At 40.0% G+C, this 24512-nt stretch overlaps 1 protein-coding gene across 1 annotated transcript in view; it reads right to left on the reverse strand.

Moving 5' to 3' along the window:
- Positions 1–24512, reverse strand: part of DOCK5 (dedicator of cytokinesis 5) — a 235675-nt gene that overhangs the window by 130403 nt on the left and 80760 nt on the right. The window contains exons 3-6 of the mRNA XM_004454243.4: positions 18633–18673; positions 13806–13861; positions 11966–12062; positions 489–637 (exon numbers count right to left, since the gene is read on the reverse strand). Of these exons, the coding sequence (XP_004454300.2) occupies positions 489–637; positions 11966–12062; positions 13806–13861; positions 18633–18673 (343 nt within the window). The remainder of the gene's footprint in view (positions 1–488; positions 638–11965; positions 12063–13805; positions 13862–18632; positions 18674–24512) is intronic.

Raw genomic sequence — 24512 nt, forward strand, 5'->3', positions numbered from 1 at the left:
GGTCCCAGTTAGGGGAAAACAAAGAGAAAGAAAGAGATATTAATTTAAAATCCACTGTGAGAATAAATTCAAATAAAGTCCCAGTAATGTAAAAGTGTCAGCTTCAGATACTCAGTTACTCTCACTTTGTTTGGATTGGAGTCACTTGAATCCAAGTCCAGTTTTCCCTGTTAAACTGTAATCTCTTTGAGATCACAGATCTAGCACAGGATCCAGTACATGGAGGGCACTACAAAAACAATTTTTTTAGACAAAACTAAATGTTTTTCAAAAAGAGCAAGAAACGTTATTCTAAAAGAGCAGTACACATTATTTTTTGTCAACTTCAAGATCAAAATCTCACCATTTTCCTTTAGCAATTCCAAGATCAAAACCTTGCCATTATCCGTTAGCAATTCCAAGATCAAAACCCTGCCATGAATATCATCTTTAGCATAAGCATAAAAATCATTTTCCAAGTTCTCAGTGAACAGTGAGTGCTGGCTTACTTGTTTCCATGATCAATTTTGGCTGTGACCTTCTTCTTGAGCTCTGCCAGTTCATCCTTTGGGAGTGTTCCAGACAGGATCTGGGACCTCCACTCAATCAAACAGTAAGTCATTTGCTGCAACTGGCGGAAGAGTGCAATCCTGTTGCTCTAAGAAGGGAAAGGGAAGGACAAAAAAGGTGTTAAGGAAGATGGGAACAACTCTGAACGCAGTTTGGAGGGATGTTTTTGTATCGATAAGGATGGTGTTGTCTCCAGTCATTCCTACTCCATTGCTACTGCAACATTAGAAAGATGGATAAACTATGGTGAGATGAATGATTCATCCTAAATCATACTAAATTTAGTAATTTTTTTATTCCTATACCCTAAAATTCTGACCATGTCCCTCCTTGGTTTAAAACTCTTCAGTGGTTTCCACTGCCCTCAGGATAAAGTAGATATTATTATAAGTCCCTTCACATCTTGGCTCCTGCTCATAAACCCAGTAGCATTTCATGCCAATCTCTATTCTTAAGTTCCTTCCATGTAAAACTATGTCCATTTCTCCTGAATATTTTTTCCTATACCTGGAACCACTTTTTTTCTCTTCCCTCAAACCTACCCCCATCGCTATTCCCCCTTTCATTCCCACACAATAGGCTCCATCAACTGGTTAATTCTGACTTCCTTTAGTCTTGAGTTGAAATCCAACTTGTAACCCAATTCAATTTGAAATCCAAGTGTCTTTCTTGAAACCCTAAGACTGGCTGAGATGTCACTCCCACAGCACCTGAAATTTACTCTCATCCAAGCATTTATAATACTGGATTACATGGACCTGTCTGACTCTCCCCTTAGACTGTAAGTTGTTTTAGGACAAAGAGCTTATTCATTTTTGTATTCCTAGTACCTGATATAGAGTAGACACTCTATAAAATGTACTGTATGAGTAAACTGTGAATGGAAAAATAATTGTAGTTTCAAGGAGAAGGGAAAATGTAAGATGCAATTTTAATAATTATTTTAAAATCTCTGTTTCCCAGAAAGCTTTTAGACCATTCAGACATTATTCTGGACTTCAGTAGTAACTTTGTGTCACTGAACTAGATTAATTTTCAACTAACTAATCATCTATGCCTCAATCAAGTACTTGATGTCTAAGCCTTCATGACCTTAGTTCAAGAGAAATGACTGATTCACTAGATCAAAAAAGAGCAATCACTGGGCATCTACTATGAGCTAGGGAAGAAGTGCCTGCTCTCAAGGATTCAAGGAACTAACATTCTAAAAGGGGAAAGGCAGTGATAAATAAGTACACATCACACACACACAAAGTAAAGCACAATAAAGAAAAATAAAAATGGCAAGCTATACAAGACAAAGATTTTAAAATGGTCTAGATTTCAACAAAAGATTACAAAACACACAAAGAAACAGAAAGTGATGGCCTAGGCAAAGGAGATGATTAAAGCATTAGAAACCATCAATGAGAAGGCTTAGACATGAGACATACCAGGCAAAAACTGAAAAAATAATAGTCCTAAATATGTTCATATAGCAAAAGGAAAAAAGGGAAAAAGAAAAAAGAACTATAGGAAATCAAGAAAATGAGAGATGAAAACCAGGAGAAGATCAATAGAGAAATGGAAATTATGAAAAAGAACTCAAACATGCTGTAGACCACGGTATCAGAAATTTTAAATTCTCTAGAAAGAGGCAGAAGGAATGTTCAAAGAAATAGAGGCTGAAAACTTCCCAAATTAAATGAAGAAATGACTATATACATCCAAGGTCTTCAATGAACTCCAAACAGGATAAACCTGGACAGACCTACTCTGCAACACATTATAATCAAACTGTTGAATGGCAAAAATAAAGAATGAATTCTGAAAGCCACAAGAGAAAGGCAAGGCATCACATTCAAAGGAGGCTCATTAAGAGTAAGTGTCTATTTCTCATTGGGAACCACAGAGACAAGAAGTATGGTGACATAACTAGTGCTGAAAGCAAAAAAATTGCCAGCCAAGAATTCTATATCTGGCAAAACTGTCATTCAAAAAATAAGGGAGAGATTGAGACATTCTCAGATAAACAAATGCTGAGGAAGAGTTTGTTACCACTAGACTGGCCCTATAAGAGATACTCAAGGAGTTCTGCACACTGAAAGAAAAGAACAATAGTCAATAGACCAAAAGCACCCGAAGAAATAAAGATCTCCAGAAGGGATAATGACATGGGTAAATATAAAAGCCCAGCACTATTATATTTTTGGTTTGTAATTCCACTCTTTACTTACTAGAAAATCTAAAAGGCAAATTTTAAAAATGTTAATGATAAACAGTAGTGCTAGATTCATGCTGAATAAACACATAATTCAGCTCATAAGAACTACAGAAAAGTGTGGGGAGAGGGTTATAGGAACAGTTTGTGTACGCTATTGACATTAAGTTGGTATCAAGCGATTGAGACTGTTATAGTCTAAGGATGTTAAATTTAACCCTCGTGATAATTACAAAGAAAATACAGGAGAATATGCAAACTCACAGAGCCAAAAATTAGAGTAGACTGACAGGGGTGAGGGACAGGTGGAATGCAGAGTTAAGGCATCATGGCTGTAGGGTTTCTGTTTGGGAAGAGAGGGAAGTTTTAGTAATGAATGGTGATAAGGGTACTGCAACACTGTGAATGTGATTGTGATTAATCCTACTGAATAGTATGCTCTGGAGTGGCTGAGAAGGGAAAGTTTATTTTGCATATATGTTCCTACAATTAAAAAAAAAAAAGAGCAACTAAAGAGACAATGACAATTAAATGCAATAGACAGATGATTCTGGACAGAATATAACAAGGGAGGAGAAAAGGCTCAAAAGGACATGATTGGGACTTATGAAAAACTTGGAATATAGACTCTAAGCAGTAATATTAATGTTTAATTTCTTGAATTTAAAAACTGTACTTAAGGGAGTTACATAATGAATATCCTTGTTTTTAGGAAATGTGCGTGGCAGTATTAAGTGTTCAAGGAGCATGATATATAAAACCTACACTCAAGTGTTCAGAAAATGGACTGATAAATAGGAGAGAGACAGAAAGATAGACAGATGAATAGAAAGAATGATGCAGCAAATGTGGCAAAATGTCAAAGTTGGTGTATCTGGGTATCTGGGGGGATACAAGTATGTTAGAGTTCTCTGTACGGGATCTGTACTCTTTTTGTAATAACTGTACTGTAAGTTTGAAATTATTTCAAAATAAAAAGTTTAAACTAAATAAACAGGTCAATATGAAAGGGTGTACATGGGAGAAGAGGTCACTTTAGATTGCATGGTCAGGGAAAATGTTCCACGTATCAGTTTGGGGATATATATTTTAGATAAAAATCTGTGTAATTCTACTGATTTCATCATATATACTATGCAGCACCTTCTTTTTTATTTATAAATGAAAAGTCATGATAAATTTATATAAACATATACTTCTGAATTATAGGAGAACAATATTATCCTTTATAAAAACAATGGAAAAAAAAAAAAGCCAACGACATTAACAAGTTGCTGATGGCTGCACAGCATATTCATTGGGAATGTCTATGTTTTTCTATAACAATCCTAGGGACACTTATTCCTGGGCAAGGTATTAACAAGGACTGAAAACATTCATCTACTTGCTGAACAAAAAGCTATCATGAAGGAAGAATCCTCAGCCTACAAGTGGGAAAGTTAGGAGACAACAAATACGGTCAACATTAGATCAGAGCTCTAATGGAAGTTAAAAGTCCTATGGGAAAATAAAGGAACGAGATGAGTAAGTCATTTATCCACAACTGCAATATGCTTATTAATATCATTGATCTAAAAGATACAGAAAGCAAAAGACTGGTTAAAATGTTAAATTTGGTAATAGATGGTGGCGATGGCAGCACAACATTGTAAAGAAATTAATGCCACTGATGCAAACACTTAAAGGTATTTAAAATGGCAAATTTTACCAAAAAATAAAATGAAACTACCTCCATTTTTTGCTTTTAGCATTCTCTGGAATGCCTTTTTAACAACCAGTCTGTAGAAAACCATGAAAATGAGATTTTTAAAAATTCTTTTTTTAAGAAGCAAAGGTAAAAAACCTGTTTTTTTTTCCCATTCAGTCCTATGAAAAATACATCCATTTTGTTGTTCCTTCAAACTTAGATTTATAAAAAGTGAAAATTAGGCCTGCAAAATTTTGCCTTTCAAAACTGGTAGGCAGAATGGGGAGCTCTTCTTTCTTGCAAACCATTTGCTTTTACTCCTTGTTGTTTTCTAATGCTTTCTAAGCTTAATTAAGATATCAGTTCTCAAAATATGATTAAAAGGCAGGGGGAGGGAATCAAAGACTCAGGGTATCTTCTATGTTAGACAGTGCTTTGTTTGAGGCACACATTCATAATTTCTTGGTCTTAATTATATTACACAGTGTCCAAGGCAATTTAATTATTGCCTGTCCATATGAGCCTTGTTTGCCAAGATCTCCCCCAAAAGAAGGATGAAGACAGCCATTCTTTTCTAATTCACTGTGCCAAATGAATTCTGAATAGACAAGCTGGAACACCCCAAAGGAAGCAATTTCCCCATTTATTTTTAGGAAATGGATTTTGTTGCCACATTCCTCAGATTGTTATAAGCAGGATGTTCTGTGTAATAGCTGACTTCTGATACTTCATGGATTCTGGGAAAGCACAAGAGGACAGGTGAGGAGAAAACCAATGGGACAATGCATGTATTTAGCCTCATTTCTCATTCTTTTTTAGCGCTTAACTCATTCCACAAGCACTCCCCATAAGGCCAAAAGCCAAGCTCCTCGGAGCCTCCATCTTTTCTTTCTCCCTCTGCGTCCTCCTTCCTGCCTTCTAGTTTCTAAATCCTATGCTGCCCAAGCCTGCCTCTCGAAGAGTGCTTTGTCTTCTGTCTTTAGCCTTTACTAACCTCAGTGTTTTTTCGCACTCTCGGTCATTATCCCATCATTTAGGAAGGAGGGAATATATTGAATACTTTCTCCCAAAAGTTAGCACAACCCTGGGACACCACAGGAACTCAAGACAAATTTTACTGACTACTCAAACTTAAAAATAATGCTCTGGTTTCAATTTGAGCAATAGCGACCTAGAACAATCCAAATACTTTTCTACCGGACAGCAAAGACTGTGCTGCATTAGCTTTGAACAGTTCTCCCTGCTTTCCACTTGGGAGATATTTGGGGTCTCACTTTTTACATTCCTGTTCCAGATGCCTTTTTCTGTTTTCCTAGTGATAAAAACAGAATTGCAAGGGGAAAAAAACAAAAACAACAACAAATCTAGCTTTGCCTTCAGTACACTATTACAGAAATTCTGGGAGCCATTTAAACAATGCAACAGCCTCACTGGGTATGGAAAACCTGGACTCCACTCTGTACTTTCATAAAAACTGTGTGGCCACAGTCGAAAGACTTCTATCTGGTTCTCTACTTCTCTATTGAGTAAATTATAGAAAATATAATATTATTTGCTATAATGGCAAAAGCATCAATATTTATACTCTTTACCAATTTTTCCTCTCCCAAGAGGATTTTATGATATAGAGGGCCAAGCTCCTGGCTGAAAATATGAGGACTTGGCTTCTACTGCTAACTCTATCATTACCTTGCTATGAGACTTTGTGCAAATTAGTCCCTCTGGGATAAACCATCTCTACAACAAAGGGCTCTGCACTAAGTTCCATTTCCAATGACAAGCGTCTCTGAGTCTATGATTAGGACATTAAACTCAATTACTTCTTTTTCAAGCATCTTCCTGGTGAACTGCATCCGGCTCTGATAGCTCACACACTATGCACCCACACACTCAGCTGGCTCCATATCAAATTTCACCTGTCTCTGATTCTTTGCAATTAATCTTAAATCTTTTCCCAGGGTTTGTGACTCCTAAGGTCTAGGAACGGCGCTCTCCAGCTCTTTGGGCCCCAGGGGTGCACTGGCTCGTGAACTCTGGGGAAAAAAGGAAATCATGCTGCCCGAGATGCCTTTCCTTTCCGTTCTCGCCCGTTTTCTATGGCTTTTTAAAGAAATGATATAAGTAAAAGGGCATTTTAAAAAGAAATCCTTAAAGCTAAGACACAAAGTCCGAGAAATACAAAACTGCAAAAGCAGCCAAAGCATGACTCCTGTGAGCCCCGTCAGAATATCGCTACGTCACATCTTGCCTCTAATTTGCTCCCAACTGAAGCTGGGCTTGGGGCTCACATATAAAACTCCCTAACAAGAAGATGAAGTCTTCTAAGGGAATTTTCTGTTTGGTAATAAGTAACCAGATGCTGGTTTCAAACCATGAGAATAATTTAATTACCCTTCAGAGCGTATGCTCCAGCAGCCAGTAATAACCACCAGTTCAAAAAGATTAAACTCTGAGTAGCTTTAATCTGCGGGAGATGCAGTGAAGAGAAGAAAGGGAATTCACTATTATCTGCAAGTTTCCCCACCTCCACCTTAGTTGTAGGTACTTTTCCTGCATCAGATCTTTATAGAACTATAGTCTGGCACAGGCTTTTATTTTGCTGGCAAATTTTAAATGAGAAGAGATCAGCCTTTCTCTGAACTACATTCTAGCAAAAAAATTCACTTGACTTAACAAAATGCATCAACCACCTTTTATCACAAGGCTCTTTTCCCATCTCTTTTCCATGAGGAAACAGGATTAGAGAGGCTTCCCAAACTTATCTGGGACCAAAGAGCCTGACATGAACTCACTGAGCCACTTCTCCAACTGGAAGGTAAGGAACAGCACTGAGCTACATCTCAGGGTGAGAAGTTATACACTTCTGTGTAAGAGATATTATATAGAGTATGTATGACTACTAAACAGCTCAAAACGTCTGTCCCACTGCCTCCACAAATGTACTCTAACTCAACAGTTTTCAAGACATATTTTTTAGTTGCAAACTGACATTATGATGTGTGATGCTTATTTTTGTATATTCAGAAAGTATAAATTGAGCAGTTATTGAAAAGATAAACTTAGATATTACAGCAATCCAATTGTATCTAAGTCAATGCACAGTTGTCCGCTCACCTAGCAGGGGAAACGCATGGAAAAGCAGGGAGCTGTGCTGCTAAGAAGAAAAAGAGGCCAACAATTCCTTCACTGGATTACTTTTCACAGCTGGTGAAAACAATAGGATCCTGAGAGGCAGCAAAGGATAATGCATGGAATACATAAAAACCAGAACCCCCAAACAGTTAAGTACCACAGGGTCATATCTGCCCACCCCTACCCATAATCTGGAAGATGAATTAACTATCACTGGTAAGTGGCAAGCTCTCTCTTAAAAGACTTAAGGGTAAAATTCCGCAGGATGATCTAGTTTTCCCCTAACAGTTTTATTAATCAGCTCCTGCATGACGTGAAGTTGTATGACGATGGTCAGGAACTGCCACTTACTGGGGGCAATATGCCATGTAATTTATTGGGAGTTTTACACAGATTTTTCCACTTAATTCTTACAACAAACCTATAAACCTAATATATAACTCCCACTTTAGGTGAAGAAAACAAAACGTAGGAAAGTACAGGTCTTGTCTCAGGCCACAGAATGAGTTAGTGGCATATCCTGAACTAGAATCCCTGCCTTCTGTATCCAAGTTCTTTCTCTTTTGGTTTGTTTGTTTTCAGTAACTATTGCTGGATTTGTTATTTTTTCTGAATGCAAAAGTGCATACCACGTAAGGGAGCAAGCCAGAATTTTTAAACTGGCCCGCCCGTCTGACTCCAAAGTCTATGCTCGTGCCACTTCACCAGGCCACCTCGATCAGAATGTTTCTTCCTCACCTGATCAACCACCAAAAATACACCCAGCGAGAGGCTCCAATTGAAGAATAGAGGTTTTGGCAAAATACACCAGAAACTGTTTTGAAGGTGTACTCTGCGCATTAGCATGTTTCCCCTCCTTCTTTCTGGAATGATCTGTTTCTCCTGGACTTGAACCTCAATGAAGGAGGCTTGCTATCTACGGTGAGAAGCACTGAGCCTGGTTACAGAGCGCTCAAGGCCACCTTGCCTAAAACAATTACACTACACTAAGGAAGTGGCCTTGGACGAGGCGAGGCCACAGAAGGGAATGTCAGCTCCCTGGAAAGTGAGTCAGGTTGGAGGGAAGCTAAGCCACGGCTTTCCTCAGGAAAGCCTTCCCCAGCCCCTGTGTTTCCAGCCGATAAAGCATGGAGGAGCACATCCTCACGTTTGCAGAGTCCTTGGTGGTCAGACTACAGAATGACTTCACAGACACCATCTCTTTTCATAGCCTCACAACTCTGTATGGGCGAGCAAGGCAGATTTTATATCACTTATATGGGGAGGGAGGGTGGGCAGCAGGGGCTTAGAGAATTTAAGTGACTTGCCCAAGACCACAGAGCTCTGTGGCACCAGGCCTGGTTGAGAAACCAAACTTTCTAATTTCTAGTCCAGTGTTTTGTCTACTATAGCCAGGAAAGATAATTAAATAGAAAATAAAAATATTAATAATAAGAACAAAGAGGGTGAGTGGGCTCATCATTTTTTCTTTCTACTTCAGGTACGTAGGTTCTTTCAGGCTCAAGTTCCCCCTCCTCTCACTGGTGTATAGTTATTTTACCTGGTTATAGGTATGACGGCTAAAAATAAATCACATTTATACAAATATCTTTCCTTTCTAAAACAATTGCCTGTGTTCACAAGCTTAATCTGGTTAGTGGATTCCATTTTCTCCTCACATCATACTGTGGATCCATTACGTAAACTTCTGGTGAGCCTAGATGAAAAAGAAGAGAACTAGAAAATGTATTTTAGAAAAGTATATATTTCATAAAAGTGTGTTGCGGAGGGAGGGGGAGACAGTAAGGTTCTAAGATATCACAGGTGTTTTCAAAGATATCAAATACAATGGTTATTCTCATAATGTATGGGAAGAAATGCATGAGAGAAATTCTACAAGTATTGATGCATAGGTAAAATGTGTTTTTATAATAAAACTGACTAAAGGGACCTGCACACAGAATCAGAAAACAAAAATACCGATAAAAGTATGTGGGAAGGAGAGAGGGAATATATATGGGTTTCTTTTACTTTATTTTTTAGTATTTGAGGTTTGCCATTTTACTACTCTGGTTTTTGAAGAAGAAATTCAGGAATTCTGCCTGAAGTGAACTGTCAATACATTAGGAAGAGACAGGAGAAAATCAGATCCAAGCCACAATTAACAAAAAACCCATTTTAAGAAGATTGTTCCTCAGTGTACGAGCATGTCTCAAAAGAAGCACAGATTAATTATGATTTCCAAAATGAATTACTTTTGGTCAAACAACAGGTGTAAGACATTTAAAAATGATCTGCAATAATAAAATAATTATTTTATTAGCTAGATAAATCAAGAGGAGTAATGCATTGATTTCTGAAATACCAGGGAGTGGCTCCCTCCCATGCCCCTCACCCCCACTGCAACCCCATTTCTCTATTACATAGTGAAATTTCCATACAGAAAACCCTCAACATGAGCTTATCACCATTAACTACTAAAAATGTAGGGGTCCAAATACATGAATCTTATTTCTTTATCACCATTCACTAACTTGTCATTACCATCCAGTAATAGATTTGACACAATTGAATGTGTAGAAGACACAGATGATAAATTGAGTACAATTCTGGTTTAGAAAGAAAAGTCTACCTCATTCATACTCTCCACTCTCAAGCATTACATCTGAAAGGGGCTGTTTCCCAGTACGTATTGTCTAATATGTATCACTACTCACCCATCTCCAGAAAGAAATGTTAAGAAACAAACCCTTATACATGAAATTCCTCACCCATCAAAGTCATTAATTAATCAATCAGAACCGGAGGGCTTTCAATGTAAGTGCAAGAGGATCAATTTAGGTACAACGCTTACAGCAGATCACCATCCTCAGGGAGCTTATAATTTAGGAGCTTATAAATTAGCTTCATCCTCAACCAAACATAAAGAGATCAAAAGAGCACCTGCCCTGCAAGGCAGTGCCGCCCAAGGGTCAGATAATGGGTTCAGGCAGTAAGTGTGGCTAAGGCCAGAAGGAAACATTATGGACTGTGTGTTTAGAAGATAATATGAAGAAGAAAGGCCTTAAACCAGGCCTGAAGGATGTGCAAGGACAGAGTAGCCAGGCCCTTTTCCACCGAAGGGGCAGAGGGTTGGTGTGTCACTACTGCGATTCATCGTGGGGAACAGCTGCCCTGAGCTGAAATCAAATATCTTACATTCACTTTTAGAAGTCATGTTTGAATGAGCTTTTGATCACTATTTTGTAGTGCCTAGAGCCTGAAGTAAGGTGCTCTCAACAACTTAATAAAAATGTTGGCTTTTGAGAGTTAAAATGAAAAATCAACACATGACTAAACAAAAGCCTAGATAAGCAAAACCACGTGAAGGCAAGAGAACGGCTCCCAGGCACTCAAGTCTAGTCGATAACCTGACTGAACTCATTTACTAATTACCGAGGGAATATCCATTCATCATTGGAATTACTGGTTAGTTATGGCAGTCTGGAAGATGCTTACAGAGGCAAGCCTCAACGGTGCTTATCTATGAGGTCTCCAGGAAAGAAGGAACTTTAAAAAGCAGTTCCTGTGCAGTATGCTGTCTAGAAAAGAGCTTCCTAAGTGGAGGTGGATGCAGGCTTGCTGCCAACAGACACTGAACACTCCAGACCTCTGGCAAGGTGGCTGCCTCGGGTTCTCGCGATCTGATCATATTAAATACTAGGATTACCTTGTCCTAACTGTCAACCTACATGTAATTTCTGATTATTGCTTATCATGGAGAGAAGTGCTGCTTCTTCTGTAATGTCCCACTGAATGAGCATCATTAGCATTCTTGAGGTCAAAACAGTGCTGCAAGAGTGTCCTGTGAGTCTGTCCACAGAGACGAATCTTTGGTCAGGTGATTTTTTTTTAACACAACTCAAGTTTCTGGATCTGGAAAGTATTCTCCAAGGCAAAGAATGCCACCCTCATGTGAGCCCTCATGTGACTTAGCCCAGAGATGTTTACGAATTTCTATTTGCTGCTATACATGCAGAGGTTAGGTGTATTACACCTCAGTTTTCTCACTGACAAATTGGTGATAACTGTACTACTTTATAGGGCTATTGTGATAAATAGTTTCAGGCACTTGGTAAGTACAATAGAGGTGTTTGCAAATATGATCATTATTTTTACAATCAGTGTGTTTGTCAGTTGAGAAAGAATGACCTAATAATTATGCCCACTTCCTCCATGACCAAGATCATCAATGAACCTATTGTGGGGAAATGACAATCTTCTGGTTTATCAAATATTGTGTGGTTCAGGCAAGATGTGTCCCACTCTATGCTGAGAGGAGGTAAGTGACAACTTGCAGAGGCTCACGCTGCAGCAGAACAGTTAGCTTGAGAGCCAGGGAATAACGGTGCAGGCTCGAGGTCCAGGGGGAAACTCACCACGTAGAGCTTGCGCCAGATGACAGCCCACTCTCGCAGAGTGGAGGTGAGCTCCTGCACCAGTGGAAGCTCACCTGGAATCACAGTCTCATTCTGCCTAAAGAGAACCAAACAGATGCTCACTTTACTCTGGATTGCTCATCGCTGCTTTTCTTGAGGGAGGCCGTATTCTCCAAACTTCAGGAACAGGGATGGTTGGGATTAAAACAAAGCACAACTTGTCCATTGGGGGGAATCTGTGTAGGAGTCTTTAATCACATTTATGCATTTGAGAAAAGGGGAGGAGCCTGACCATTTCTGCAATGGAAAGGTCCTGCAGCCCAGCCTGTACCTCCCCTTTTGGATCAGCAGAGGCTCGATTCAGCAATGCCCATGCATGGAAAAAGGTATCCTGTATTTTAGCTAGATCTGCCAAGCAGCTGTTTTATTAAGGAGGGTGGAGTGGAGAAGTGTGCATGGCACAACAATCTTGGGGCTCTGATCTCAGGTAGGACCTGCTGGTAAGGACCAAGGAGATGCCCTCTTCTGAATGGTACTCGCTTTTCTTCTCAATTGCTGAAGATATTTCTCAATGGCATAGAAATTTTATATAACCAAATCCTCACTTTATATTAGACTTAGAAAAAGGTAGGGACTACATTTATTCACATAAATCCTCTTTGGTATTTTAATGATTAGTAAAAATACAATGAGAGCGAAAGCAAGCAAATGGGAATTTGTTGTAGGATTGCCAGATTTAGCAAATAAAAATACAGGATGCCTAGTTAACTTTGAATTTCAGATATATTACAAATAAATTTTTAGTGTAAGTTTGTCTCATGCAATACTTATCTGAATTGCAAATTTATCTTGATGCCCTGTGTTTTATCTAACTAATGGGCATATGCTTCCCACCTTGCCTCTCCATCAACATGTCTGTTGACAGTGGAGGCTGCCCAAGAATGGCCTAGCTGAAGGGGAACCTCTCTGGTTTCTAGTCTGGTTCTGCTACCAAAGATTTGTGTGAATTTGAGTTCGTCTCCATCTCTCATGTATAAAATGAGGACTCTGGGAATGTTCTTTCCAGGTTCGAGTCTGCAGTCTGTGTCCCAGCTGCCCACAGTTTCCCTCAGCCCCACTCTACTTTCTTTCAGCCCTGAGACTGCAGTACTCCCCCACGCTCTCCTTATTATCTCCTAAAGTCTCTTGCCCACAGGTTAACCAATTAAGTGGCATCTCTCCCCACTGCAGGCCTAGTACCTCACTCTTCTTGGCAGCCATAGAGGCAGTTACTTTTCAGGAAAAACGGTACGGTCAGCAAGGAATAAGAATAACCAAAACGTGATGGATTTTCTTTGCAGAACATGTTTACACACATTATTCCAATTGCATCTCACATCCATCTCATGACCAATGTAGGGCCAGGTTTGTTTTCCTTAAATTGCAGTGGAAAAGCCCAAGGTGCACTGAGGAAAACTGCCTGGTCCAAAGCTGAGAGCTGCTAAGTGCAGGATGTAGCCTACTCATCCATCTCTCAAAGATCCCAAATTAGGTCTTATCAGTCAGAGAGCTCCAGATGTTCATGTGTGCAAACACACACATCAGTGAGCAGAGAACTCAAAAGGGAGGCAATGACCTGACTTCATTACCTTTTTCTTTTGCTATTTGGGGGAAGGATGAGAGGAAGGAACAATTACAGAAAGGGAAGACAGAGGGAGGAATTTTTTCGGGGAAAAGTTTTTATTCATTTCTCATAATAGGAAAAGTGGAACTGATGAGATGAAATATTAATGTACAAACAGCATTCTCTAATGATAATTTTACACCTTCATTTTTTAGAGTCACTCTTGACTGAACTTACCCCCGGTCTTCCACTGTTGCCTCTTTCAAATGGATGTATGTTTCAGGGAAAATACCCTGCAGAGAGAAAACTCTGGTTATTTGGTCGTAAAATCTTAACCCGAAGAACACAAGCCAGCAGCAAGGATAAATGAGGGGTGGGGTGGGGAATTCCTTTGCCATAGCTAAATTTTGCAACCAGGCTTGTAGGACCTCAATTCCATTGACTGGATACAAAAATGAAGGCATAGCTGAAACATTTTAGAAGTATAAATTAAGGTCTAGGTTCAAGAGCATGGGACAAATGCTTCATAAATGAAGAGGCAAAAATGCCTGGGTCAGCTCTGAGCTACAATAATGGTAAGAAGCTTAATACCAAGCTCCCAAGACCCTCCCAATCTACATGCCATGAGATGCTTCCCTTAAACGTTTTCCCATAATCAGTGAGCTGAAGGGCTATGTAATTAGTGGCCCATAAAATTACAGTAATTTTCTAAAGTAATTCTTCTCTGCACTGTTCCTTAAAACAAATGCACCCAAAATCAATTAGTATTTGTTACCTGGTTATTTTTAGCATTTCAAAATCTCAAATTGCTATCTATTCTATATTCCTACAAGGGAGTTCTACCATCAGGACTGTGACACTGCCCACAGGGAAAACCAAGGCCAGAGAGACTTCAGAGAAAGACAGTGAAGTGGTTGGTAGAAACAGAAGAACTGAAGATCAGATCTAACCAATAGGAAGCAACTGCCAATTGTGAGTTATCTTAAATACCAAAAAGCTCCTGTTGTGATATGCTTATTAATCAAGAGAAAATGCTATCTGAAAAAGACATTGCTGATCTTTGTTTTATTGTCTCATTCACACCAGACCAGTAGAGGTAGGAGAAAAACCTGTTCACTGGCACCACTGGCTCCAGTGCCCCATCACTGCACCTATAAAAGAAAGTTCGACCCCCATGGACATGACACTTCAGGGGTTGCTGACTACAAAGTTGGGAGGGAAGATCCCACAGTTATATTTAATCCACTTAGAGCTGGAAAACTAGTGAACGTCAATAGGGCGTGGTGTCTCGTGTCCACTTGCGTGGCTTGTATCTATCTGTACAACACTCTTCTTTCTCTCTTTTAATCCTTTGCCAATAAAACAGGAAACAGCAAGGAAATTTAGATTAAGCTGCTCCCAGCATGGGTGATGACAGGACAGATTCCGCAACTGCTCAAACTCAGAAGCAAAGAGTTCATCCTTTCCCACCAGGCAGGAAAACAACAAAAAAATAGGGGCACACCTTCTTCTCCTCACTTTCAGAAGGAACAGGGGTGGTGTGTACGAGTGGGAACACATGATCACATTCCCACTGCTGCTAAGACCAAGAATGAACAAAGAGACCGGGTGGTGCTGACCTCTTTCATTAGGGGATCAAGACACAGAGGGATTTTGGAAAACGGACCGAAAGTTAAAAACCAACAAAAATCCAATGTGCCTGTAAGTCCTGGTGGGCGCAGTTTCTGGAGTTCCGTGACTGGGAAGGAAGAGGTCTGGTGCTGCAGACCTGTCCTCAGGATGTTTGGTTTCTTCTCTCTGCTAAGTTGAGGCAAATGTTTTGTTGACCAGCACTTCTGCAGAGAACCAGGCTTAAAATGCTCAGAACTCATTAAAAAGGGGGACGCCAGGTAGGCGTGAACTGCATACTGCGGTAATTACAAGGAGTTATATTTGGAGGTTAAAATTAAATGTAAAAATCTTAATCCAAAGGAATATTCTTGCAGAAGATTTTCAAACTAACAACGTAATGAACCAATTAAAATTCTCATGCATTCAGAATCTGATGACTGGTCTCCTAATAATTGGGAGAAATTCGACACAGAGGTATTCAGAATATAAATCAACAGTGACTTATTTTGTGACAACTCAATGGATCAAAAGCAGATAATTAATATTGTGTGTAAAGAAATGATAATGTTCATATTACAAGAATATTTATTTTGTCATTTTATCACTCTGCCATTTGTAGGCATTATAATAGGATATGGTAATTTATGGTTATTTAACTGCTCTTGTAAATCTGACCCTTGCAGAACTTTTCCCAAGCTAATATAATTCACACAAAGCCAAAGAATCCTGAATTGTGTATTTCTGCTATAGAGTTTACCTTCTACATCTGCTTTCCTTTTCTCAATGCATCCCACTCGTTTGAGATAAAAAAAAAAAAAAAAAAAAAAGAAACAAATGATCTTCTAGATATTGCCCTATCCACACTACAAATCCTGTCGGGATTAATAATGAGATTCTGAAAAGTGCTTGGCTTCTTTAGTTTGTAAAACCACCAGCTCATCCTTTTACCACTCGGAATGGCTAGGTCTGCTTATAAATGATGCCAAAAATTTCCATTAAAATAACAGGACTTTCAAATAGCTTTCCCCCTAAAGACAGGCAAACAAGGAAACAGCATTAGGAGAGCATTTCAAATGGGCTGGATCTCTTAATGAAAGGGTGTCAAAAGTTACATGTAATTCATGACAACTGACACTGAATTTCCTCTTTTTTTTTCTGGATCTTTCCACAAGGAAGACGTTTCAATCTAAAAGCTAACAAATGCACAGCTCTCATTTGTGCCATAATTTCATTTCATTACAAAGTTTTCCCTTAATTGTCAAGAACTAAGATAAGCTCTTACTGAAATAATTATTCCAAAGGGTGAGATTCAAAGCTTAAATAGGAGGTTTTTAAAAAAGTGAATACCTAAAAATTAAAACATCACCCAGAACCTGCCATTTAGACTCTGGTGGGGCTCCCAATCCATCCACTTTTCAAAGCAGACCAAAAAGGCACTATCTGGAGGGCTTCTGATAACTTAGGAAATCACAGCCTGAGAATCCAAGGTCCTCTACATTGGAAAAGGAGCCTTAAATACTGTAGCCGCTCTAAATGGGAAAACCTACGGTCTGGGGTCTGTTTTAACATGACTGACATTTACCAGAAAAATTAAGAGTTTGGTTTGTTCCTTAAGTTCAAATGACTTTGTCTGAGAGTGTTTTTGTTGTCTTATTCACTTTTTTAAAGAATTAGGAATTAATGAGACATAAGTATTCTTGCTCTTTACCAAATTTAGAACTTTAAAATCATTAACTCTAATCAAACTCTTCTTTTTCTGCTTCACCACGCCGGAGCCTGCGCCTCACAGAGAGGTGCAGGTCTGGGACGCCTTTTTCATTTTTTTTTAACCTGGAGGTCTCGGGATCGAACCCAGGTCCTCCATATGGTGAACAGGAGCTCAACTGCTTGAGCCACAGCCACTTCCCTAATCAGACTTTGAAAAGATGAACACTACCATAATTGTGGATAAAATGAACACTTTCAAGAAGCAAAGAAATGGCCATATACCAGGTTCTCCAACAGAAGGACCTGAAAGAAAAAAAGGTGTTCACTTTAGATTCATCACGCTCTATTTCATGCAAGAACACCTGCCATCTTGGGCCACTGTTTGAAGGTCTAGAGAGATTCGAGTTAGCAAGGCATTAAATGAAATAATTAACCCAGAAGTGAAGACGTGTAGCCAAAGAATCCAACTGTGGGGAGAAAAATTTAACATCAGGATCTGGGGAGGGGTGAAAGGTCTAAAATTGTGGAACTTGATACTTGCATTAAAAGCAAACACTTTCTTATTTCAGTAGATTATTACAATGGAAAAGTTAACAAGGTTAGTGTGCATGTACAGATATGCGCAAATATCGAGTGTCAACAACCTAAGAATCAATAACACAAAAAGTCTGGCCAAGATAGTGCTGGGTAATGAAGACCTATACCCTGTAGAAAGGTGATTTTTCTGGATCCTGCATTCATTTGGGAATTGCGTGTCCAACATCACCCTGTGTGTGTTAAGATTACTTCTATCTCAACACAGTTTCAAGAAATAAAAACTTTGGATTTTTTTTAAACTTACCTCTTGATAAATTCTAAAGTGTTTCTCTCACCCCTTTCTAATTTTCTATTTTCTATTTTTTTTGGAGGGGGGGCATTTAAACTAATAAGCCCTATCAACTCTGCTCTTTCAAAACAAAGTGCTGACATGCGATGCTGCCTCAGGGTACAGTGTCAAGGGAAAAGCGCTGACCTGAACTAAAATAAGCTCAGAAGGTATTAAGTCATGAATAGATTTTCGTTAATTTGATGACTGGTAGCTTTGGCACTGGGAAAAGGAACCCTCTAGCACAGTATTTTTCAAATTCTTCTACCACAAAAAGAAAGAAATACACTGTCATGGCAAACCAGTACTGTAGAGATAAACATAAAAGTATATAATAAAACAAGTTTCAGAAACAATACTTACTGTCTTCTATTCTTGCAGTTTAGGTTTTTTGAAAGCAATCAATTTCATGATGAATTACCAGGGTTGTGAGTTACGCAGTCTGAAAAGCACTACTCTACTTGTTTTATAATGAAGCAAGTGGCATTGGGAGACCCTTTAGTTCTGGAACTAAAGGACAGACAGAGAAGCACAGGTCCCTCATGAAAAGAAAACCAAATATAGTAATGACACTTGCAATACCACCACCCTGCTGCATCTGGGGGAGAGGAAGCAAGCCATGCTGAAGAGGCGATGCCTGGTAATGAATTCACCTCTGGGCCTTTATCCTTGAATTGTCTGATAGGAAATATGGTCCACGAAATTTGCACTATTTTACTTGAGCACTAAGGTCAGAGAATTTGCTTCCAAATCAAAAGAATAGCCTTCAAAGAAGCAGCAAACTAGCTAGAGATAGGAGATAGATTATTGGATCAGATAGTGCCAAGCAAAACTAATGGACAGATTTCAAATTAAAGAAAAATTTGAATGATAAACCATACCTTTTTAGATTTATTTTGAAGGGTATATCCTCTGTACCAACCTGTTAGGATATAAGAGAAAAACAAATTTTTTTATGTCATCACTAAAATAATAATAAAGATATTAGTGATATCCATCCTCACATTTGGAAGCAAGAGACAATTAGCAGACAATATGTTAGAACATGTACATTTTGGTTTACCACACAATAAAAATCTGGACCAATTTTAGACCTTTACTCTCTTAATAACTGTAGGATTTAAAACTCAGTTGGAACCAGGCATCTCTATTTTAAAGAAAGGACAGAACAGAAAACAACACAGAATGCAGTTCAAACTATCAACACCTAAATAACCTGCAGTCATTCAATCAGTGTTTCTGCATCATTGAATATGGACAATCATTCCCATGTAAACTTAAAAGTCACCTTATATTATTAAAATAGATATTTTAAAACAATTCCTACTTATTCTCCCCTCCCCCCCTCCCCCAAGAGCCACTGTCCTGGAACAATTTTAATTGAAATAGCAAAACTTATATGTACAATTTTTTGCACCTTCAAAGCATAAGACAATTTTAAGCAAGTTTTGATAATGCTATTATCTATTCATCCACCAAGATTTTTTTAAATGTATTTGCATGCTGAGAGGGTTTAAGTAAAGGCTTTAACTTCTTTTTCAAAATTGCAATAAAAACATATATACCTATGGATATTTTCCCACCCTTTACCTCATAGGGGGAAGATACAATTCAATCTACCTAAAACATATTTTTAGTAAATATTTATTGAATACCTACTATAGAAAATTTCCTGTAATAATTTTCCTCATTTCCCATGCCCATTATTTAGGCCCTAGTGTGGTAACTCTTGCCTAAGCAAGCCCATTTGTAAGCTTAAGACTGACTTTTGTAAGCTAGCCATACACATATAATGAGTAGGTGTAAGCTACACTTAAAACTTCAGAAATCTGCCAATAGGGTTTTTAAAGGTTTATTTCTCCCCCTCCCCTCCGTTGTCTGTTCTTCCGTATCCATTTGCTATGTGTTCTTCTGTGTCCGCCTGTATTCTCATCAGGCAGCACGGGGGATTTCTTGCATCATGGTGCTGCATCAGCTCTCCATGTGTGGCACCACTCCTGGGCAGGCTGCCGTTTCATGTGGGGCGGCTCTCCTTGCGCAGGGGCCACTCCTTGCGCAGGGGGCACCCTGATGCGGGTGCATCCCTGAACGGGCCGGCACTCCTTGTGCACAGCAGCACTGTGCATGGGCCAGCTCATGACACGATCCAGGAAGCCCTGGGTATCGAACCCTTGGACCTCCTACATGGTAGGCAGACGCTGTATCTGTTGAGCCACATCCACTCCCCATAATGTGTTTTAAATGGATGACTATCATTCAGGAAACACGCAACTATTTCGTATGTTACAAGGAGAACATTTATATTAGGTACAGGCTCAGTAATAACTTGGCAACTTTTTTTTTTTTTAGGAGGTATCCGGAATTGAATTCGGGACCTTGTACATGGGAAGCAGGCCTTCAACCACTCAGCCACACTTGCTCGCAACTTGGCAACTTTTAAACTGTCAGAGACTTTGAAAAACTTAATGTGTTTTGGTAATTCTTTCAAGGAGGGGTAGGGGATTATACTGTAGCTTACGTGTATCAAGGCACAACGCTGAGATAGATATCTGAACAGGAAACACTGCCCCCATTTGAGGATGCCGCTGGTAAGAGACCCAGGAGGGAGAGCATCACCAAACTCAACAGTTCTACGTAGGCTGTAAGGTTTACCCTACTGGACGTACTTTCTTGGTTCTGCTACAAGATGAAAATGGTTGCAGTTTCATCAGGAGATGAGAGACTCCTGGGACTGAGGGGGAGGGAGGGGAAGGCAGCTGAGAAATAATACTTTAGCCTCTTCCAAGCAGTGTTTATATTTTTATATCTTATCAAGCCAAAAATGTTACAATATGGGCTATGCTCCACTTTCAAAGAGGAATTTTATCTGCAGTTTTGTAAACAGCCATTTATCACAGAATTATGCTTCCTAAATCTGTCATTTTTGTTTTTTCAACCTGTCATTTTGAGAAACTTTTTTAACTCCTTCCTAAGTCTTTTCTAGAATTGTGGGATGTGTATAACCCCTATCTTAAGGCACAAAACGACGAGGCTGAATTTGTAAAAGTAAACTTTCATTTTCCTTGACATCATATGGCATCAGAACATGATCTCCAGGATTTTAATCACCTACTGTCAGGGTTCCATATATTTATCTGCTGATAACAGGAGAGAATATGGTCAAAGTTCATGTAATCTGTTTGTTCATTTCTACATTACAAGGCTGGGTTATAATACATGCAAGAAGACAATTTTCAAAATAATCCCAAATATTTCCAGCAAGGTAATCTTTTTTTTTTTTTTTAAGATTTTTTTTTATTTTTTATTTTTATAATTATTTATTTATTTATTTTTTTAAATTACATTATGAAAAATATGAGGTCCCATTCAACCCCACCGCCCCCGCCCCCCACTCCCCCCACAGCAACACTCTCTCCCATCATCATGACACATCCATTGCACCTGGTAAGTTCATCTCTGAGCATCACTGCACCCCATAGTCAATGGTCCACATCATAGCCCAGACTCTCTCACGTTCCATCCAGTGGGCCCTGGGGGGATCTATAATGTCCCGTAATTGTCCGTGAAGCACTGTCCAGGACAACTCCACGTCCCGAAAACGCCTCCACATCTCATCTCTTCCTCCCGTTCCCCACACCCAGCAGCCACCATGGCTACGGTTCCCACACCCATTCCACATTTTCTCTGTGGACATTGGATTGGTTGTGTCCATTGCACATCTATGTCAAGTGAGGGCTTAGATTCCATATGGGTACTGGATGCACTCCTCCCGCTTCCAGTTGTAGACACTCTAGGCTCCATGTTGTGGTGGTTGACCTTCTTCAACTCCATGTTAGCTGAGTGGAGTAAGTCCAATAAATCAAAGTGTAGGAGCTGAAGTCTGTTGAGGCTCTGGGCCTGGGTGTCATATTATCAGTCCAGAGATTCGAATCCCCTACATATATCTTAAACCGAGCACCGACTACAATTCCAATAAAGTAGCATGCAAGTCTTGTGAAAAGAGATCCCCTCTGAGTCCAATTCCATCACGCAGAAACACCAGCTCCAAAGAAGGGCTATCTGTCATGGCAGTGAACCCCTTCTGCCATGACCATAGAACCCGTGGGTCTCTTTATCCCTCAAAAGAACCAATACCTGGGGTTGTATCTACCTTATCTGTCTCTTAGACTCTGTTCAGTTGTACATAGGGGTATTCCTTCTGACAACCTCCAGACTCTTTTTTAGAGACTCACAGCCTTATAATCTCATTTCTCCTTTCCATTTCCCCCTTACATTAGGTCAAACAGCTTCCCGAAGTCATGTCATTATATGTAGACAGGTATATTCTGCTGTTCCACATTGAATCTTTAATTCAAGGTCATTTTCTAGTTGCTTCTTCAGCTGGTATGTGGTAGTGATCCCTCGGTGCCAGGGAGGCTCATCCCCGGGTGTCATGTCCCACGCTGGGGGGAATGCATCGCATCTACACGCTGAGTTTGGCTGTGAGAGTGGCCACATTTGAGTAACATGCAGGCTGTCAGGAGGAAACCCCCAGGCACAATGCTACTCTAGGCCTTGTTCTTATTGCAGGTATATAGGCTCAAAAGTGTAACCATTAGTATCACGAGCCCACTGTTGGGCCCTCCTTCCTTCCTGGTTCTTCCAGCAAGGTAATCATGATGAAACATGGTATGCCATTCTTCTTCCAAATGCAGCACCCCTTGTGATTCTCATGTGCATCCAGGATTGACCACAGAAATGGGTGTTACAGGCCAAAGAGGAATTTGGGTTTTATTTTGAGTACAGTGGGAAGCCACTGGAAGATTTTAAATGACATCATGTCTTATACTTTTTGTTGGTTTGTTTTCTATGTTGTTGGGGTTTTTTTTTTTTTTGAGGTACCAGGGTGGGGATTGAACCCAGAACCTCGTATGCAGGAAGCTGGTGCTCAACCACTGAGTCACATTGGCTGCCCTAAGTTGGCTTTTTCCTTTGTTTGCTTGTTGTTGTTTTTTTGTTTTTAGGAGGCACCAGGGTCAGAACCTAGGATCTCCCATGTGGGAAGCAGGCACTCAACCCCTTGAGCCACATCCTTTCCTCTATACCTTTTAAAAGATTGTGCTGGCTGCTTTCCGGAGAACTGTTTGTGGTAAGAAGAGGAATAACAGTGAGGAGGCTACTGACAGGTGCAATAAAAATGAGGAGCAATGAAAAGAATCAGCGTATATTTTGAATCAATAGGCATTGCTCATGATTTATCTGGGAATAGCCAAGAACGGGGGAAGGAAAGCAGATATTCATGTAAGACAAAGGGCATTTTATCTTGGACTTAAGTAACTAAAGGGACAGTTATGCTTAGATACAAGAAGACTGAAAAAAGGAAAACAGTGGGGAACGGGAGACAGAATCAGTAGTTATCTTGGCTCTTACACTTCTCTTCTTGAACAACTCAGTCCTAAAGATGTGCGGGGTGGGAGTGAGGCATGGGGAGAGCATTCCCCCTGGGGGACAGACTGGCACGATGTGGTAGACCCCAGCAAAAAGAGGGGGATATCTGTGTGGGGATGGGTATCAAAGCCTTGGGGTGTGACAGGTATCCACACATGAGCTGGCGGTGGAGGGTGGCCCGACATGGGATGTCAGAGTCAGAGCAGGCTAAGAAGGGAGCACATATGGGGGAAGACAGGAGATTGGTTACATACTGAAACACTGATCAAATAAATGAATATATTAAGACAACTGGAAGCCAGGTTTCTTACTATATGTCATAGAAGGGATTTACAAAGTACAGAGATGTGATGCTAGGTTGGAATGGAAGGTATCCATGTGAAAGCATGATTTTAAATGAATGCAGATAGAACAAAAATAAATATTGGTATTAGTTTATATTTATATACACTCACATGCATATTATCCCAGCTCTCATGACATACTTGTACAGCTCTTATTTTTCCAACCCTGACTGATGCAAGTGATGAAGCAAGACCTCAGTGAAAGAGCTACGTAAGTGGCCTACTGAGCCACTGGTTTAAGATGAAGCAATATGTATCATTAGATTAACCTTTTTTCTTTTTTAGAAGATTTTAATTTATGTATTTACTTATTTATTTATTGTCCCCTTCCCTCATTGTTTGTGACTGCTGTCTGCTCTCTGTGTCTGTTCCTTGTGTGCTGTGTTTGCTCGTCTTTTTAGGAGGCACCAGAAACTGAACCCAGGACCTCCAATGTGGGAGGAGACACCCAATCACTTGAACCACCTCCGCTTCCTGCTTGTTTCTCTCGTTGTATTCCCTCATTGTGTCTCCTTGTTGCATCATCTTGTTGCACCAGCCCATCGCGTCAGCTTGCCGTCTTGCTCATCTTCTTCAGGAGGCGCTGCAAACTGAACCTGGGACCTCCCATGTGGGAGATGGGTACCCAACTGCTTGAGGCACATCTGCTTCCCTCATCAGGTTAACTTTTTGAGGAACCACGAAACTGTTTTCGAAAGGAGCTATATCAGGAAGCACATTTGGCTCAATGGATAGACCATTCGCCTACCACATGGGAGGTCCAAGGTTCAAACCCAGGGCCTCCTGACCTGTGTGATGAGCTGGCTGATGCGCAGTGTTGATGCACGCAAGGAGTGCCATGCCACACAGGGATGTCCCTCACGTAGGGGAGCCCCACGCACAAGAAGTGCACCCTATAAGGAGAGCCACCCAGCATGAAAAAAATGCAGCCTGCCCGGGAGCGGCGCCACACACAAAGAGAGTTGACGCAGCAAGATGACACAACAAAAA

The sequence above is a fragment of the Dasypus novemcinctus genome, chromosome 25 (genome assembly GCF_030445035.2).
Source record: "Dasypus novemcinctus isolate mDasNov1 chromosome 25, mDasNov1.1.hap2, whole genome shotgun sequence".
Taxonomy (NCBI): domain Eukaryota; kingdom Metazoa; phylum Chordata; class Mammalia; order Cingulata; family Dasypodidae; genus Dasypus; species Dasypus novemcinctus.